Source organism: Zophobas morio, unplaced genomic scaffold (genome assembly GCF_036711695.1).
Source record: "Zophobas morio isolate AGI-343-1 ecotype UQ-CSIRO unplaced genomic scaffold, CSIRO_AGI_Zmor_V1 ptg000006l, whole genome shotgun sequence".
In the NCBI taxonomy this organism is placed as follows: Eukaryota; Metazoa; Arthropoda; class Insecta; order Coleoptera; family Tenebrionidae; genus Zophobas; species Zophobas morio.
Window position 1 is genome coordinate 2989009 of NW_026972111.1, and position 20490 is coordinate 3009498.

At 29.0% G+C, this 20490-nt stretch overlaps 1 protein-coding gene across 2 annotated transcripts; it reads right to left on the bottom strand.

The window, feature by feature from the left end:
• Positions 1-2646: 2646 nt before the first annotated feature.
• Positions 2647-20081, bottom strand: LOC135123329 (probable ATP-dependent RNA helicase DDX46). Of its 2 annotated transcripts, XM_064047869.1 has the most exons (8): positions 19944-20080; positions 19668-19862; positions 19481-19619; positions 18748-19432; positions 10986-12185; positions 3513-3725; positions 3106-3458; positions 2647-3038 (listed from the first exon to the last, which is right to left on the bottom strand). In XM_064047869.1, the coding sequence occupies exons 1-8, from the start codon at positions 19955-19957 to the stop codon at positions 2796-2798; spliced, it is 3042 nt and encodes a 1013-aa protein (XP_063903939.1). In that variant the 5' UTR covers positions 19958-20080; the 3' UTR covers positions 2647-2795. The 2 variants fall into 2 exon arrangements, with proteins under 2 accessions (XP_063903939.1, XP_063903938.1); XM_064047868.1 differs by having other exon boundaries at positions 3106-3725; positions 19944-20081.
• Between the last annotated feature and the right edge of the window lie 409 nt (positions 20082-20490).

The window sequence follows — 20490 nt, forward strand, 5'->3', positions numbered from 1 at the left end:
TAACTGCTAAGATAAAACTGAATTTGGCAAATGACATACACTCTAAGAAAAAAGAGGGTGGGTGGGTGGGGTTAGTAAGTGCTAAGATAAGACTGAATTTGGCAAATGATATAGCCTTTAAAAAAAGAGAGGGCGGGTGGGCGGGTCTACTAACTGCTAAGATAAAACTGAATTTGGCAAATGATATACCCTCTAAGAAAAGACAGGGTGGGTGGGTGGGGCTAATACTTGCTAATATAAAACTGATTTTGGCAAATGAGATACCTTTTAAGAAAAGTGACGGCGGGTGACTGGGATTAGTACCTCTTAAGACTGAGAATTTCCCAAAAATAGAACACGAAAATCCCTAAAATTCTTTTAAATTATTTAAATTTCCCCGTTTTAAGAGGTACTAGCTCCACCCACCCTCCCTCTCCTCTCTTAGAGGGTATTTCATTTACGAAAATCAGTTTTATTTTAGCAGGTAGTAGGTGGGTGGGGCTAGTAACTGCTAAGATAAAACTGGTATTGGCAAATGGTATTCCCTCGAAGAAACTAAAGGGTGGGTGGGCGGGGTTAGAGGATATGTCATCTGCAAAAATCAGTCTTATCTTAGCAGGTAGTAGCCCCGCCCACCCAGCCTCTCTTTTCTTGGAGGATATGTCATTTGCGAAAATCAGTCTTATCTTATTAGGTACTAGCCCTCTAACAAGATAAAGGGCGGATGGGCCGAGCTAGTGCTTGGCAAGATAAGGCTGATATTGGCAAATAACATACATTCTAAGAAAATAACGGGCGGGTGGGTGGGGTTAGTACTTGCTAAGATAAAACTGATATTGGCAAATGGTATTCCCTCAAAGAAAATAAAGAGTAGGTGGGCGGGGTTAGAGGATATGTTATCTGCAAAAATCAGTCTTATCTTAGCAGGTACTAGCCCCGCCCACCCACCCTCTCTTTTCTTAGAGGGTATATGATTTGCAAAAATCAGTCTATCTTAGCAGGTACTAGCCCCGCCCAATGATCCGGGATCATTTTGCCTCAAGAAAAAGGGATCATTTCGCCTTAGGTAGCATATCCGCATTCAAAAATTGTAAACTAACCTTCAATTTTTACATGCGGTAAAAAGATCATAACTAACCTACGACTGAAATGTATCTAATTCTGTCAAAACAACTACCACCGCTATAAGACCTTTCAAATGGAAGTAATGGACTTTTAAAATATATCTTACCTTAGATCAGAGGTGCTTATTTTACATATTTTGGCACAAAACTGTGCAGAATACACAGAACGCCATCAAACTTTCAGAAGGTACTAATTACAGAACGCTTAATCAGATGACAGTTATGTTTGGTAGATGGAGCCACAAATTTTCTTACAATTGATGGGGATCATTTTAGGCACTTTTCCCCTACATTTTGATTAAAAACTTAAAATACATACAATAACTTCACGTCAAGATTTCAAAGTACATATTCAGTTTTGCAATTCTTGATTTAATCAATAAAACAAATTGACTCAGTCATTAATTTTTTTTAGACACCCCGTAAAAGCAAATCTAAAAAATATTAATGCAGTGTTAGATCACAAGTATACACTCATCATACTTTGCACATTTAAGATGGAATTTATTCAGCAACACTTTGCGGTGACGTCATCGATTTTTTAGGGGGGATGAGCAAATACATTTTGATCAAAAATTTACCATGCTTATGGTAACTTTAAAACATCTCCAATATTTAGTTCTTGTTAACATGAGACTGACTGGAGCAAATGACATACCCTCGAAGAAAACAAAAACTGGGAGGCGGGGCTATTGTTTGTTTATAAAAATTCTGTAGCAAAAAGTTAAACTTGGCCCCGCCCACCCACCCATTCACTATTTTTTTCTTTTGATGGAAAAAATAAATTTTATAGCAAATAGTATAACAAAAATATTACGATTAGAGCTTTTTTATTTATTAACAGCCTACAATCTATTCCTCCCCATTCCCATTTTAGAAATGCAATTTTGATGTTTTTTTTCAAAAAAATCTAGATGTCTTATTTTATAAAATTTAAATGATATTTATTACTATTGTAAATTTTGGAGATCACGTCAACAAATTGTTGGTAGGAATGTTATTTTAGTAAATGACTTTACATACCGAATGTCTAAGAACTGTGCTGAGAATGATTGAAGCAAATTTTTGGGTTGGCAATTCTGAATTATTAGCAATCTCAGTTTACAGTTATCAGTTTTGATGTCAGGCGGCCAAAAACAAAAAAAAACAGTAATGGGGAATAATTCATGCCTGCAAAGTTTAAAATTCATCTGTCAACTTTAATAATGAGTGTTTGATGACCCTTACACGGCTGACAACTTAACAAAGTGTACTGTATTAATAAACATGTGTATGCAACCAATTATACGTTTGATTGAATTACACATTAAAACAATGTATGAACCAAATATATCTTCCATTCGGGCACGGAATCACCGTTTGTAAAAGTGTTTTGTTGAGCTTAATTCAGTGGCGTAACAAAAAATATGGAAACAGGAGGAAAAAATTCGAATGTACCAAAAAGCCAAACCCGCCAAATTTGAACATATAACTTTGTGAACATTCATGGCAAAAAATGACTTGGATAATCTCAATGCAACCACGTCGAAATCAAACCACACCATGATTAAAAAAGTTTTATTTTTCTAATAAATATCTGCCTTAAATAATACACTCCTTCAGGACTCGTACTATCATACACTTGGATAAAAATTGATTGATTATATAATGTGACGAAACGTTAAAACTTTTAATTGAAACACTTTATAAACTTTACACCACCTTATATCTAGCTTTGTTAAACGTATGGTGACCCGCCGTTTGCAATTTCAGCAACTCTTCTTTAATTAACCGCGTGATCTCCGCTTTGGCTTTAGCCACGGCGATGTCCGACGTACTTTCGATCGCCAGATACAACTTCCGCTCTCCTTCTGGGGGCGACTTCCCCGGCTGGACGTACGTCCCTCTGACCGTAATCCCAGCCTCTGAATATTCCGAAATTTGTGCCAAGGCTTCCTGTGAACAAAAACAACAATAATTTAAGAAATGTGGTAACTTTCAGGTAATTAATTAATATACGCACTTTAGACGTGACGCGCCACCTCGCCTGCTGCGGGAAGTCATTAATCTCCAACTCCTCTTCATACTTCCTGAAGGTCTGCTCATTATCAATGTCGTCCCTTTCGTCGTCGTCCTTCGGCTGATAATTCAACTTCGTGTTCAACTTCGCCGCCAATTGTTCAGCCACCGTCTTGGCGGTGATGGCCAACGTGCTACTGCTACCCTTCAAGATCGACTCGGCAGCTTGTTGCGTGGCGAACTTCGTATCCAAACTTATGTTCTTGGAGAAGTTGATGCGAGAAGCTAACCTTTTCGCCAGTTCCAGTTTATCGATTGCGGTGTGGGTGTTACCCATGGCGGCTGGATTAATAAGCCCTAAGAAGTAAAAAAAATATAACTCCACGAGTGTGACACAAGTGGAAAATGTACCTAGAGGAGCTTTGATTTCTTTTACTGTTCGTTTCGTAGCAAACATACTCTCGATTTGTTGGTCGATGTCGTGCTCCAGGTCTTCGTCGTCGGAGTCTGCCAGACCTAGGGCAGCTTTTTGGAACTTCTTGCGCTCGTTGACAGCCGCCGCTTCGTTCTCGTCGAATTTGAAGCCCTTGCCGCTGAAGCCGCCACCGGTGTGGACCTTCTTGCCTGCAAAAATAAACCCGGTGTTGGTTAATGTATCAAAGTTTAAAAGATAAGCCACATTATTTTAAGTATTTTAGGAAAGTCCATTCGAAAGACCCGAGAAGTGCTGCTCCCTGGTGATCAGTTACTTAAAAGTTAGTATTTAGGTTTTAAATATGTTACACCATGACTAAAAATATTGTAAATGTGGATGGGTTAAGAAGGAACTGGTATAAGTCTTTTAGTAAAAAGTGTGTAGGTAGGCGAAGAAAAATGTTGCTGCCCCGGTGGGAATCGAACCACACACCTCCCACTTGCCGGGCCGGTGCCTTGACCACTAGGCTACAGAGCGGCTTATCTTTTTTCGCTTACCAACTTACTATTGTGCCCCGCCCACCCGCCCCCTATTTTCTCAGAGTTTATGTCATTTGCCAAAATAAGTCTTATCTCACCAAGTACTAGCCCCGCCCACCCGCCCCTGTTTTCTCAGAGGACATATCATTTGCCAAAATCAGACCTATCTTACTAACTTCTGAGAAAATAAAGAGCGGGTGGGCGAGCCTTGTACTTGCTAACATAAGTCTTATTTTGGCAAATGATATATCCTCTGAGAAAATAGGGGGTGGGTGGGCGGGGCTAGTACTTAGTAAGATAAGACTGATTTAAAAAATGTAAAAAATTATAGCACTGAGGGTACATAAACTGAAATAAAGATTGATTTAAATTAAAAATTAAAAATCGAAAATTGAAAAATCGAGTAAAAGAAAAAGTTCTAAAATCCAATAATTGAAAAATGGAAAAAATATGAAATCATAAAATTGAAATATTTTTTAAATTGCAATTATTATTAGGCATTTAAAATGAAAATTAGAAAAATCGCAGGTTAAAAATTGAAGAAACAAAAAATTAACAAGTCAAAAATTGAAAAATTTCACATTGAAAAAAGAAAAATTATAAAATCACAACATCTAAAACCCGAAAAATTCAAAAATAAAAAAACCGAAACGGAAAATTGCAAATCTAAAAATTGAAGAAACGAAAAATAGAAAAAATGAAGATTGAAAAAACAAGAAATTATAAAATCGAAACATCGAAAAATTGTAAACATAAAGAGATAAAAGAACTAAAATGAAAAACTAAAAAATGTGTAAAGTTCCGTTTTTTCACTTTTGAATTTACAATTTTGCATTTTTTCCATTTTTTTTTATTTAAAAAGCTGAAAAATAGAAATTTACAAAACGAACAACTAAAGAAACGAAAAACTGAAACATTGAAAACTAAAAATCGAGAAACTTTAAAATCAAAAAAAGTTAAAGAATCGAAAAATTGGAAAGAAGAAAAAACGAATCCAATCAAAAAACTGCAGCACCGGAAGATCGAAAAATCGAAAAATTAAAAATCGAAAATTGAAAAATCGAGTAAATGAAAAAATTTTAATATTCAATAATTGAAAAATGGAAAAATTATAAAATCATAAAATTGAAATATTTTAAAAATTGCAATTATTATTACGTACTTAAAATAAAAATTAGAAAAATTGTAGGTTAAAAATTGAAGAAATAAAAAATTAACAAGTCAAAAATTGAAAAATTTCACATTGAAAACAGAAAAATTATAAAATCAGAAAATCTAAAAACCGAAAAATTCAAAAATAAAAAAACCGAAACGAAAAATTGCAAAACTAAAAATTGAAGAAACTAAAAATAGCAAAAATCAAGATTGAAAAAACACGAAATTATAAAATCGGAACATCGGAAAATTGTAAACATAAAGAAATGAAAGAACTAAAATGAAAAACTAAAAAATGTGTAAATTTTCGTTTTTTCGTTTTTGATTTTTCGATTTTACAATTTTGCATTTTTTTCCATTTTTTTTATTTTAAAATCTGAAAAATCGAAATTTGCAAATCGAACAACTAAAGAAACGAAAAACTGAAACATTGAAAACTAAAAATCGAGTAAAAGAAAATGTTCTAAAATCCAATAATTGAAAAATGGAAAAATTATAAAATCATAAAATTGAAATATTTTAAAAATTGCAATTATTATTACATATTTAAAATGAAAATTAGAAAAATCGCAGGTTAAAAATTGAAGAAACAAAAAATTAACAAGTCAAAAATTGAAAAATTTCACATTGAAAAACGAAAAATTTTAAAATCACAACATCTAAAAACCGAAAAATTCAAAAATAAAAAACCGAAACGAAAAATTGCACATCTAAAAATTGAAGAAACGAAAAATAGCAAAAATTAAGACTGAAAAAACAAGAAATTATAAAATCGGAACATCGACAAATTGTAAACATAAAGAGATAAAAGAACTAAAATGAAAAACTAAAAAATGTGTAAATTTTCGTTTTTTTCATTTTTGATTTTTCAATTTTACAATTTTGAATTTTTTCCATTTTTTTTTTTTATTTAAAAAGCTGAAAAATCGAAATCTGCAAATCGAACAACCAAACAAACGAAAAACTGAACCATTGAAAACTAAAAATCGAGAAATTTTAAAATCAAAAAAAGTTAATGAATCGAAAAATTGGAAAGAAGAAAAAACGAGTCCAATCGAAAAACTGCAGCACCGGAAGATCGAAAAATCGAAAAATTTAAAATCGAAAATTGAAAAATCCAGTAAATGAAAAAGTTCTAAAATCCAATAATTGAAAAATGGAAAAATTATAATATCATAAAATTGATATATTTTAAAAATTGCAATTATTATTACGTATTTAAAATGAAAATTTGAAAAATCTCAGGTTAAAAATTGAAGAAACAAAAAATTAACAAGTCAAAAATTGAAAAATTTCACATTGAAAAAAGAAAAATTATAAAATCACAACATCTAAAACCCGAAAAATTCAAAAATAAAAAAACCGAAACGGAAAATTGCAAATCTAAAAATTGAAGAAACGAAAAATAGAAAAAAATTAAGATTGAAAAAACAAGAAATTATAAAATCGGGACATCGAAAAATTGTAAACATAAAGAGATAAAAGGACTAAAATCAAAAACTAAAAAATGTGAAAATTTTCGTTTTTTCATTTTTGATTTTTCAATTTTACAATTTTGCATTTTTTCCATTTTTTTTATTTAAAAAGCTGAAAAATCGAAATTTGCAAATCGAACAACTAAAGAAACGAAAAACTGAAACATTGAAAAGTAAAAATCGAGAAACTTTAAAATCAAAAAAAGTTAATGAATCGAAAAATTGGAAAGAAGAATAAACGAATCGAATCGAAAAACTGTAGCACTGGAAGATCGAAAAATCGAAAAATTAAAAATCGAAAATTGAAAAATTGAGTAAATGAAAAAGTTCTAAAATCCAATAATTGAAAAATGGAAAAATTATAAAATCGTAAAATTGAAATATTTTAAAAATTGCAATTATTATTACGTATTTAAAATGAAAATTAGAAAAATCGCAGGTTAAAAATTGAAGAAAAAAAAATTAACAAGTCAATAATTGAAAAATTTCACATTGAAAAAAAAAAATTATAAAATCACAACATCTAAAAACCGAAAAATTCAATAATCAAAAAACCGAAACGAAAAATTGCAAATCTGAAAATTGAAGAAACGAAAAATAGAAAAAATTAAGATTGAAAAAACAAGAAATTATAAAATCGAAACATCGAAAAATTGTAAACATAAAGAGATAAAAGAACTAAAATGAAAAACTAAAAAATGTGTAAATTTTCGTTTTTTCACTTTTGATTTTTCGATTTTGCAATTTTGCATTTTTTCACTTTTTTTGTTTTATTTAAAAATCTGAAAAATCGAAATTTGCAAATCGAACAACTAAAGAAACGAAAAACTGAAACATTGAAAACTAAAAATCGAGAAACTTTAAAATAAAAAAAGTTAATGAATCGAAAAATTGGAAAGAAGAAAAAATGAATCCAATCGAAAAACTGCAGCACCGGAAGATCGAAAAATCGAAAAATTAAAAATCGAAAATTGAAAAATCGAGTAAATGAAAAAGTTCTAAAATCCAATAATTGAAAGATGGCAAAATTATAAAATCATTAAACTGAAATATTTTAAAAATTGCAATTATTATTACGTATTTAAAATGAAAATTAGAAAAATCGCAGGTTAAAAATTGAAGAAACAAAAAATTAACAAGTAAAAATTGAAAAATTTCACATTGAAAAAAGAAAAATTATAAAATCACATCTAAACACCGAAAAATTCAAAAATAAAAAAACCGAATCGAAAAATTGCAAATCTAAAAATTGAAGAAACGAAAAACAGAAAAAATTAAGATTTAAAAAACAAGAAATTATAAAATCGGAACATCGAAAAATTGTAAACATAAAGAGATAAAAGAACTAAAATGAAAAACTAAAAAATTAGTAAATTTTCGTTTTTTCATTTTTGATTTTTAATTGAAAAATGGAAAAATTATAAAATCATAAATTTGAAATATGTATTTTAAAACTTATAATTACAATTTTTAAAATACATATTTCAAATTATTATTATTATTTATTATTACGTATTTAAAATGAAAATTGGAAAAATCGTAGGTTAAAAACTGAAGAAACAAAAAATTAACAAGTCAAAAATTGAAAAATTTCACATTGAAAAAAGAAAAATTATAAAATCACAACATCTAAAAAAAATTGTAAACATAAAGAGATAAAAGAACTAGTGAAAAACTAAAAAATGTGTAAATTTTCGTTTTTCAATTTATATTTTTTCAATTTTACAATTTTGCATTTTTTCCATTTGTTTTGTTTTTAAAAAGCTGAAAAATCGAAATTTGCAAATCGAACAACTAAAGAAACGAAAAACTGAAACATTGAAAACTGAAAATCGAGAAACTTTAAAATCAAAAAAAGTTAATGAATCGAAAAATTGAAAAGAAGAAAAGACGAATCCAATCGAAAAACTGCTGCACCGGAAGATCGAAAAATGAAAAAATTAAAAATCGAAAATTGAAAAATGGAAAAATGGAAAAATTATAAAATCATAAAATTGAAATATTTTAAAAATTAGAAAAATCGCAGGTTAAAAATCGAAGAAACAAAAAATTAACAAGTCAAAAATTGAAAAATTTCACATTGAAAAAAGAAAAATTATAAAATCACAACATTTAAAAACCGAAAAATTCAAAAATAAAAAACCGAAACGAAAAATTGCAAATCTAAAAATTGAAGAAACGAAAAATAGCAAAAATCAAGATTGAAAAAACAGGAAATTATAAAATCGAAACATCGAAAAATTGTAAACATAAAGAGATAAAAGAACTAAAATGAAAAACTAAAAAATATGTAAATTTTCGTTTTTTCATTTTTGATTTTTCAATTTTACAATTTTGCATTTTTTTTATTGAAAAAGCTGAAAAATCGAAATTTGCAAATCGAACAATTAAAGAAACGAAAAATTGAAACATTGAAAACTCAGAATCGAGAAACTTTAAAATCAAAAAAAGTTAATGAATCGAAAAATTGGAAAGAAGAAAAAACGAATCCAATCGAAAAACTGTAGCACTGGAAGATGGAAAAATCGAAAAATTAAAAATCGAAAATTGAAAAATTGAGTCAATGAAAAAGTTCTAAAATCCAATAATTGAAAAATGGAAAAATTATAAAAACATAAAATTGAAATATTTTAAAATTTGCAATTATTATTACATATTTAAAATGAAAATTACAAAAATCGAAGGTTAAAAATCGAAGAAACAAAAAATTAACAAGTCAAAAATTGAAAAAAGAAAAATCATAAAATCACAACATCTAAAAATCGAAAAATTCAAAAATAAAAAAACCGAAACGAAAAATTGCAAATATAAAAATTGAAGAAACGAAAAATAGAAAAAATTAAGATTGAAAAAACAAGAAATTATAAAATCGGAACATCGAAAAATTGTAAAGATAAAGAGATAAAAGAACTAAAATGAAAAACTAAAAAATGTGTAAATGTTCGTTTTTTCACTTTTGATTTTTCAATTTTACAATTTTTCAGTTTTTCCACTTTTTTATTTGAAAAGCTGAAAAATCGAAATTTGCAAATCGAACGACTAAAGAATCGAAAAACTGAAACTTTGAAAACCAAAAATCGAAAAACTTTAAAATCAAAAAAAGTTAATGAATCGAAAAATTGGAAAGAAGAAAAAACGAATCCAATCGATAAACTGCAGCACTGGAAGATCGAAAAATCGAAAATTGAAAAATCGAGTAAATGAAAAAGTTCTAAAATCCAATAATTGAAAAATGGAAAAATTATAAAATCGGAACATCGAAAAATTGTAAACATACAGAGATAAAAGAACTAAAATAATAAATTAAAGAACCGAAAAATGAAAAATTAAAAACTGACAACTCCACAAATTTTAAACCGAAAAACTGCAAAAACTAGAAATTGAAAGAACAAAAAAATGTGTAAATTTTCGTTTTTCTATTTTTAATTTTTCAGTTGTACAATTTTGAATTTTTTCCATTTTCTTTAATTCAAATGATATTAAAGAAAAAAATTGAAACAATGAAAACTAAAAATCGAGAAACTTTAAAACGAAAAATTGGAAAGAAGAAAAAACGAATCCAATCGAAAAACTGGAAGATCGAAAAATTAAAAAATTAAAAATCGAAAAATCGAGTACATGAAAAGTGGAAAAATTCTAAAATCATAAAATTGAAATATTTTAAAAATTGTAATTATTATTACAAATTTAAAACGAAAACTAGAAAAATTGCAGGTCAAAAGTTGAAGAAACGAAAAAATAAACTAAAAATTGAAAATTTTCACAAGTAAAAAAAGAGAACATTGAAAAACCGAAAAGTAAAGAAAAAAACCCAAACAAAAAATTGTTAATCGAAAAATTGAAGACATGAAAAATTAATTGAAAAATCGAGAAATCAAAACATTGAAGAATTTAAACTTAAAAACTCAAAAAATTGCAAATCTAAAATCCAAAGCAAAAAAAAGAAAAAACGAAAAATTTAAGTAAAAAAAGCTGCGGGAGTGTTCCTTCTGGTTCTTTATAATTTTTATAATTTTTCAAAGAAACGAAATTTTTTTGAAAAATGATCTGTTCTAATAAAAAAAATGGTCTAAGGGGTTTAGACAGTATAAGCTTTCTTAATTTAAGACAACAAGCGATAACACTTGTTGAGCTATACGAGAGAGTGAAATAGAGAAACTGCAAACAATACCGATGGTCGCCCAGACTTTTTTATTGCTTCGGCTTCCGCTTATTATCTAAAACTAACCGTTCCCAGACATTCAACTGCTTCCATACTTTTTAGCAACCCTGTATAACTCAAGGCGAGTTTAACCCTTACCTTCTGCCTCCTGCTTCGCCTTATACGTATCCCACAGGGCCCTCAGCGGCTCCGGCACCGTCACCGTCGCCAACTCGAACGCCTTAATGATGTCCCCGGAGTACCTCGACTGCTCCGGCGTGATAAACGTGTACGCAAACCCCTTATTCCCCGCCCGCCCCGTCCTCCCGCACCTATGGACGTAATCCTCGTAGTGATTCGGACAGTCGTAGTTCACCACCAGAATCAAGTGCTTCACGTCCAACCCCCGCGCCGCCACCGACGTCGCAATCAGCAGCTTCACCTTCCCCGACTTGAAGTCTATAATCGTGGAGTCCCGATCGAACTGATCGATACCCCCGTGCAAACTCAAACAATTATACGCCGCCTTCATCAGCTCCTTCAACAAAATATCGGCGTTCTCTTGCTTGTCCACGAACACGATGATGCTCCCGCGCTCCTGGTACAACCCTAGCAGTTCCAACAGTTTCAGGAACTTGAGGTCCTCTTCGAGGATGACCACGTGCTGCTCCACGTCCTTGCACACCACGGACCGCCCGCCCACCTGGACCTCGATGGGTCTCTGCAGGATGCGGCGCGCGAGAGCCTCCATCTGGCGCGGGAACGTGGCGCTGAACATCACGGTCTGTCTATCTGGGCGGACGTTGTCGATGATGCGCATGACCTGGGGCTCGAAGCCCATGTCGAACATGCGGTCGGCTTCGTCGAGGACGATGTAGGTGACGCGGCGGAGGTTGGTGACTTTTCCGCTGTTGGCGGCCAGCATGTCGATCATCCGACCTGGGGTGCATACTATGATTTCGGCGCCGCGCTTCAGCTCGGCGATTTGTTCGGAGATCCCGGTGCCGCCGTAGACGCAGACAGCGCGGAGGTTCAAACCCTTGGTGAACTTCTTGATGTCTTTGCCTATCTGCATGCACAGTTCGCGGGTTGGGGTCATTATTATGGCGATGGGGCCGTCGGTTTCCTCCAGGGGTGGCTGGGCTAAGATGTGGCGGAACATGGGTAAGACGAAAGCTAGGGTTTTCCCGCTGCCGGTTTTGGCGATCCCTATTAGATCTTTGCCTGACATGATGGCAGGAATGGCCTGGACTTGGATGGGGGTGGGTTTTTCGAAACCTAGTTTTTTGAGGACGTTGAGTTCTTTGGTGGAGACGCCGCATTGTGCCCACGTTTTGATGGGTTTGGGACAGCCTTTGCCTGCAAAAAAACAATGGTCTTAGTAATTTTGATACTGGACTTTTTTTACACTATTGTAATGAGATACTATGGTGGTCTATATACCCACTTAGCATAAGAGCCAATTTTATTAGAAAAGTACTAATTTTCTAATAGTATACTGACTTTTTTACTTCCTGAGTATAAGCTAAGAAAGCATAGAAACAATTTTTTATGAGACAGATGATCTCCGAAACTATTGGACCGATTGTTGTCAAACTGTATAATTTTGCAATTTTTTCAGTTTTAGGTTTTTATACTTTTTTGGATTTCTCAATTGTCCGATTTTTATTTAATCAATTTTTCAATTATCAGACTTTCAAGGTCCTCGATTTTTCAGTTTATAAATTTTAGAATTTTTTTGGTTCGAAATTTTTATAGATTTTTGATTTTACAGTCAGATTTTCCAATCTCTTAATTTTTTAACTTAATGATGTTTCAGTTTTAGGATCTTACCATTCTTCGATTTTTTTATTTTTAGTTTTTCAAAATACTAATTTTAATTTTTCAAGTTTTTGATTTTTCAGTTTAATTATTTTACAATTTTTCGATTTTTCGACTTTTCAATTTTAAAATTACACGACTTTCCAGTTTCATGTGTTTACAATTTCGAGTTCCCAATTGTCCAGTTTTTAATGAATTAGTTTTTCAATTTTTGATTTTTCATTTCAGATTTTCCAATTTCCCGATTTTTCATTTTTACAGTTTAATAAATATTCGAGTTTGCAATTACCCAAATTTAATTTTTAGTTTTTTTATTTTCAATTTAATTATTTTACAATTTTTCGTTTTTCCGATTTTTCAATTATTCGATTTTACACTTTTTTGATTTTTCAATTTTACATTTTTACAATTTTTGAATGTCTCGGTTGATCGGTTTTTATGAATCAATTTCTCAATTTTGTGTTCTATAATTCTTCGTTTTTAAAATGTTTCGTTTTTTTAACTATTCAAGTTTTGATTTTTCACTTATCCGAATTTCCTTGTTCCTATTTCCAATTTTTTGATATTTAATTTTTCAAAATTTCGATTTTCAATTTTGTAATCATCTTATTTTTTATTTCACTTATGTAATTTTGCAATTTTGTGAATTTTAAGTTTTATATTTTACAATTTTTCGATTCATTAGTTATTCAGTTTAGTTTTTAATGAATTAATTTTTCAATTATCCGAATTTCATTGTTTCGATTTTCCAACTTTTTGATTTTTAATTTTTAAAAATTTTGATTTTCAATTTTTCAAGTTTTTGACTTTTCAATTTTATGGTTTCACAATTTTGTTTTGATTTTTCATTTTTCAATTATTTGATATCTGAATTTTAGAATTTTTTCGATTTTAAAATTTTTAGGTTTTTTTGAATCTTTGATTTTAGTCATCAGATTTTTCAATTACGTAATTTGGCAATATTTTGGATTCTCAGTTTTATATTTTTAGAATTTTTCTTTTCTCATTTGTTCAGTTTTCAATGAATCAATTAGGCAACTTTTGATTTTTGAAGTTTTTTGTTTTTCAATTTTACAGTGTTACAATTTTTCGATTTTACAACTATCCAATTTTTCAATTTTATAATTTTTCCATTTTTGATTTTTCAGTTTTATGCTTTTACAATTTTTTGATTTCTCAACTGTCTAGTTTTTAATGAATCAATTTTTCAATTTCTTGAAATTTCAATTTTTTGGATTTTTGAATTTTAGAATATTTTCGATTTCAAAATGTTTAGATTTTTTTGAATATTTAATTTTCAGCTTTCTCAATCTCTAAATTTTTTAACTTACTGATGTTTCAGTTTTAGAATTTTTCCAATATTCCATTTTTATTTTTTTTTTCATATGTATTTAATTTTTCAAAATTTCAATTTTAATTTTTTGAAGTTTTTAATTTTTCAGTTTAATTATTTTACAACATTTTAATTTTAAATTTAAAACTACACGATACAATTTCGTAATTTCTAAATTTTTTGATTTTTCATTTTTACAGTTTAATACATTTTCGAGTTTACAATTACCCAATTTTAATTTTTGATTTTCCATTAGATTATTTTACAATTTATCGTTTTTCCGATTTTTCAACATTTTACACTTTTTTGATTTTACAATTTTATATTTTTACAATTTTTGAATGTCCCAATTAATCGGTTTTTATTAATCAATTTCTCAATTTTTAGTTTAATAATTCTTCGTTTTAAAATGTTTCGATTTTTTGATTTTTAATTTTTCAAAATTTCGATTTTCAATTTTGTAATTTTTCTATTTTGCAATTATTTGATTTTCCGATTTTAGAATTATTCTATTTTCAATTTTACAATAATTATTCAATTTTTCAATTATCCGATTTTGCAATTTTTTTTATTTTTAATTTTTCAGTTTAATTAGATATTTTACAATTTTTCGATTTTCAATTTTGTTATTTTTCGATTTTATGATATCGAATTTATAGATTTTTCAACTTTTCAATCTTAAAATTACACGATTTTTCAGTTTTGTAATTTTGAAATTTTTTGATTTTTCAGTTTCATTTACAATTTTCAAGTTTCCAATTGTCCCGTTTTTAATGAATCAGTTGTTCAATTTTTGATTTTTCAATCTCAGATTTTCTAGTTTCCGGATTTTTCATTTTTATAGTTTAATAAATTTTTGAGTTTGCAATTACCCAAATTTAATTTTTAATTTTTTGATTTTCAATTTTACTTTTTTACAATTTTTGAAATTTAATTGGTTTTTATTAATCAATTTCTCAATTTTCAGTTTTATAATTCTTCGTTTTTAAAATGTTTCATTTTTTTAACTATTCAATTTTTGATTTTTCAATTATCCGAATTTCGTTGTTCGGATTTCCAATTTTTTGATTTTTAATTTTTCAGAATTTCGATTTTCAATTTTGTAATTATAAATCTTATTTTTCGATTTTAAAATTATTCCATTTTCAATTTTATATTTTTGCAATTTTTCAGATTTACAGTTTAATAATTTTTCAACTTTACAATAATTATCCAATATTTCAATTACGTAATTTTGCAATTTTGTGATTTTTCAGTTTTATATTTTACAATTTTTTCGACTCCCCAATTATCCAGTTTTTAATGAATTAATTTTTCAATTTTAAATTTTTCAATTATCCGAATTTCGTTGTTTCGATTTTCTAATTTTTTAGTTTTTAATTTTTCAAAATTTCGATTTTTCATTTTTCAAGTTTTTGACTTTTCAGTTCTATAGCTTCACAATTTTTTGATTTTTTAATTTTGATATTTTTGATTGTTCAGTTTTATGCTTTTACAATTTTTTGATTTCTTAACTGTTTAGTTTTTAATGAATCAATTTCTCAATTTCTTGAAATTTAAATTTTTTTGGATTTTTGAATATTAGAATATTTTCGATTTCAAAATTTTTAGATTTTTTTGAATATTCAATTTTTTAGACATCAGATTTTTCAATCTCTAAATTTTTTAACTTAATGATGTTTCAGTTTTAGGATTTTTCCATTATTCGATTTTTACATTTTTTTTATATGTATTTAATTTTTCAAAATTTCAATTTTAATTTTTCAAGTTTTTCAGTTTAATTATTTTACAACTTTTCAATTTTAAATTTAAAACTACACGATAGCTTCGTAATTTTTAAATTTTTTGATTTTTCAGTTTTATGTTTTTACACTTCAGTTGTTCAGTTTTTAATAAATCAGTATTTTAATTTTTGAATTTTCAATCTCAGATTTTCCAGTTTCTCGATTTTTCATTTTTACGGTTTAATACATTTTCGAGTTTACAATGACCCAATTTCAATTTTTCGTTTTTCTGAATTTTTCAACTTTACGATTTTACACATTTTTGATTTTGCAATTTTACATTTTTACAATTTTTTAATGTCTCAATTAATCGGTTTTTATTAATTAATTTCTCAATTTTAAGTTTTATAATGCTTCGTTTTAAAATGTTTCATTTTTTAAACTATTCAATTTTTTGATTTTTAATTATTCAAAATTTCGATTTGCAATTTTGTAGTTTTTCTAATTTTAAAATTATTCTATTTTCAATTTTACAATAATTATTTAATTTTTCAATTATGCAATCTTTTAATTTTGTGATTTTTCACTTTTATATTTTACAATTTAAAATTTTTTAATTATCCGAATTTCATTGTTTCGATTTTCCAATTTTTCGTTTCTAATTTTTCAAAATTTCGATTTTCAATTTTTCAAGTTTTTGACTTTTCAATTTTATAATTTTATAATTTTTTGATATTTTAATTTAGTTAATTTTTGATTTTACAATTACCCAATTTTTCAATTTTGTAAATTTGCAATGTTTCGATTTTTCATTTTTCAATTGTTTGATATGTATTTGAATTTTAGAATTTTTTCGATTTCAAAATTTTTTCGAATTTTTTAGATTCCCAGTTTTATTTTTTTAGAAATTTTCTTTTCTCAATTGTCCACTTTTTAATGGAACACTTATGCAATTTTTGATTTTTGAGGTTTTTATTTTTCATTTTTAGAGTTTCACAATTATCCAAATTTTCAATTTTGTAATTTTGCCATTTTTAATTTTTCAGTTTTTCAATTTCTCGAATTTTCAATTTTTTGGATTTGTGAATTTTAGAATATTTTCGATTTCAAAATTTTTAGATCTTTTTTTGAATATTTAATTTTAGGCATCCAATTTTACAATTTTTGGTTTTTCAACTTAATGAAGTTTAATTTTTTTAATTTTACAGTTTAATAATTTTTCGATTTTACAATTATCCAATTTTTCAATTTTACAAATTATCAAGTTTTTCATTTTTCAGTTTTATATTTTTGCAATTATGCTATTTTTAAATTTTGTTATTTTCTATTTTACAATTATTCGATTTTTCAACTTTTCAATTTTAAAATTACACGATTTTTCAGTTTCGTAATTTTGAAATTTTTTGATTTTTCAGTTTTATATTTTTACAATTTTTTTAGTTCCCAATTGTAGAGTTTTTAATGAATGTTGCAATTTTTCATTTTTACAGTGTAATACATTTGCCAATTTACATTTAGTTTGAATTTTCAGCTGAATTATTTTTCAATTTTTTGATTTTTGAATTTTAATTTTTACAATTTTTGAATGTCTCAATTATTCGGATTTTATTAATCAATTTCGCAATTTTCCATTTTATTATTCTTCGTTTTTAAAATGTTTCGTTTTTTCAACAATGTATTCCATTTTTGATTTTTCAATTATCCGAATTTCGTTGTTCCTATTTCCAATTTTTTTTTAAATTTTTTAAAATGTCGATATTCAATTTTGTAATTTTTCCATTTTTCATTTATCTGATTTTTCAATTTTTTGGATTTCCAGTTTTATATTTTTACAATTTTTCTTTTCTCAATTGTCCAGTTTTTGAATGAATCAATTATTCAAGTTTTTTATTTTTCGATTTTACAGTTTTATAATTTTTTGATTTTAGAATTATCCAATTTTTCAATTTTGTAATTTTGGAATTTTGATTTTTCAGTTTTATTTTTACAATTTTTCGATTTTTCAACTGTCCGGTTTTTAATGAACCAATTTTTCAATTTCTTGGAATTTTTTTGATATTTAACTTTACAGTTGCATTAAATTTTACAATTTCTTAATTGTTCAATTTATAATTTTGCAATTATTCAATTTTTCAATGTTGTAATTTTACAAATTTTCAAGTATTTGATTTTTAATTTTTCAAAATTTCTATTTTCAATTTTTCATGTTTTTGATTTTTCAATTTTATAATTCCGCAATTATTCCATTTTTCAATTTTGTTACCTTCTATGTTACAACTGTCCGATTTTTCAACTTTTCAATTTTAAAATTCGACGATTTTTCAGTTTCGTAATTTTGAAATTTTTTGATTTTTGATTTTTATTTTTTAATAATTCTTGGAGTTCCCATCTTTATTTTTTTATAACTTTGGAGTTCTCAAATGTATGGTTTTCAACGAATTTTGCAATTTTTCAGTTTACAATTACTCATTTTAATTTTCCAAGTTTTCGATTTTACTTTTTTTTGATTTTTCAGTTTTACGTTTTTACATTTTTTGGACGTCTCAATTATTCAGTTTTTAAAATATTTCTTTTTCGATTATTCAATTTTTGATTTTTCAATAACCGAATTTCGTGTTCCGATTTTTAATTTTTCAAAATTTCGATATTCAATTTTGTAATTTTTCTATTTTGCATTAATCTGAGTTTTCAATTTTTCGATTTTAAAATCATGTATTCAATTTTATATTTCTGCAATTTTTCAGATTTACAGATTGATAATTTTTCGATTTTACAATTGGCCAAATTTTTTTTTATGTGATTTTGCAATTTTTTGATTTTTCAGTTTTATATTTTTACAATTTTTCGATTTCTCAATTGTCCAGTTTTAATGAATCAATTTTTCAATTTTGTAATTTTTTGATTTTCAATTTTATATACTTGCAAATTTTCAGTTTCACAGTTTAATATTTTTTTTATCATTAGATCATCATAAATGAGTCCTCCCGAAATAACCTTGAACCATTTTTTTTATAAAATCAAAACACAATTTAAAGGAACCCACCTTTGACCCTGATTCCCTCCAACTCCTCCCTATACTCCTTCACCTCCTCGTCCGTCATCTTCGCGATCTCCGGCACCTCCACGTAAAAATTCTTCCTAAACGGCAAATAAATAATGTTGTTGTGATCGATCTTCGCCAGCTCCTTCTTCTGCTTATTCGCAATACTCGCAGCCGTGTCCTTCAAATCCTCGATCTCCTCCTCCGACGAGTACTCCAGCCCGTCCTGATTCTGCTCGATCAGCTCGCCCTTATTTTTATTGACTTTAGATTTTGCCACTCCCGTTACAATAACTAAGGCACCTTTTTTATTCCCAGAGTCTGTTTTTGGCTTCTTCATATCCAGCTTATGCGTCTTCCTCACTTCCTCCTGGACGCCCTTCATGTACTCGTCCAACGGATCCACCTCGTCCTCTACCACCTCAGGCGGAGGCTCCTCGCCGTTCTTCTCCTCAGTTTCCACCTTCTCTACACTTTCCTCCTTTTCGCCTTTGTTATCTTTATCTTCATCCTCTTCCTCGTCGTCCTCGAGCGACCACTTCTTCGCGGTTCCTTCGTCGCCCGCCGCCGCCGGCTTGGGGGCCCCTTTCGCCATCTCGGCTTCTTTCTTTTTGCGCTCGGCGCGCCATCTCTCGATACGTTCGCGCCGCTTCTGCATCTCAAGCTCGAGTTTCTTCTGTTCTTCTTCCTACAACAACATTAATTATTTGTTGACATTAGTATAAAACTGACTAACCTTGTCCAAATTCGCAGGATCGAATCCCAGTCCGGAATCATCGTTTTTCTTGCGGTCTGTCGATCTGGAACGCGACCTGGACCTGTCTCTCCGTCTCGACTTGCTGCTGCCTGACCCCCGTTTTTCTTTACTGTCACCCCTATTCGCAAAATTATTAGTTTAAGTTGCGACTTTAGTTGAGACTCACCGTCTGCGGTCCCTGTCTCGACTGTAAGATCGTCGTTCGCGGTCTCTCCGGTCCCGCGATCTGCTTCTCCTGTCTTTCGAACGACTGCGTCTGTCCCGCGATCTACTCCTACGGTATCTGCTAGACCTCGATCTGTCTTTGCTGCGTGACCTAGACCGACGGCGTTTTCTATCCGGGGAACGGCTTCTATCGCGTCTGCAAAACGTACAAAAAGTGAGGTTATGTTGACAGTTGACGAAACTGTTTTTGTGCTAAGGGTGTATTTTTGGGGCTTACCCGCTCCGCGCCATCCTTCTACTAGTGGTTTCTTTAAATTTACAACTGTACAATCAAACAAGTGTTAAAAATTATACGTCGAACATAACCAAACAGTTTAGTCACTGTGGGGGTAGGGTGCGTAGAGTAGAAACTTGCGTAGTTTGCGTTAGGCAATCCCCTCCAAGCAGTTGTCAATGAAATGACATTTATTAGTAAATTGACACGAAATTCCCTAATCTGATCATGACGTGAAATCAGAGCCCCAAACAGTAGGTAATCGGATAACAAGCTTAATTGGAATTAATTACGGTTATGATTAAGGTTACTTAATAATAGTGATTAAGTTTGTGCATACAGCAAGTTCGTAGACACATCTCTTATTACAGGGGAAAAAAGGTTGTTGTGAATTACTCAGACAGACCGTGATTACGTCCTAACGTTAAACTTTCTCGAGGGTGAGTTTGAGTCAGGAATTGGGAATATTTCAATCAAACGTTATTTACGATGATTTTATTTTATTAAGTTGGCGACATATTTAAAATTTTATGGCGGCAACTAACTGTCA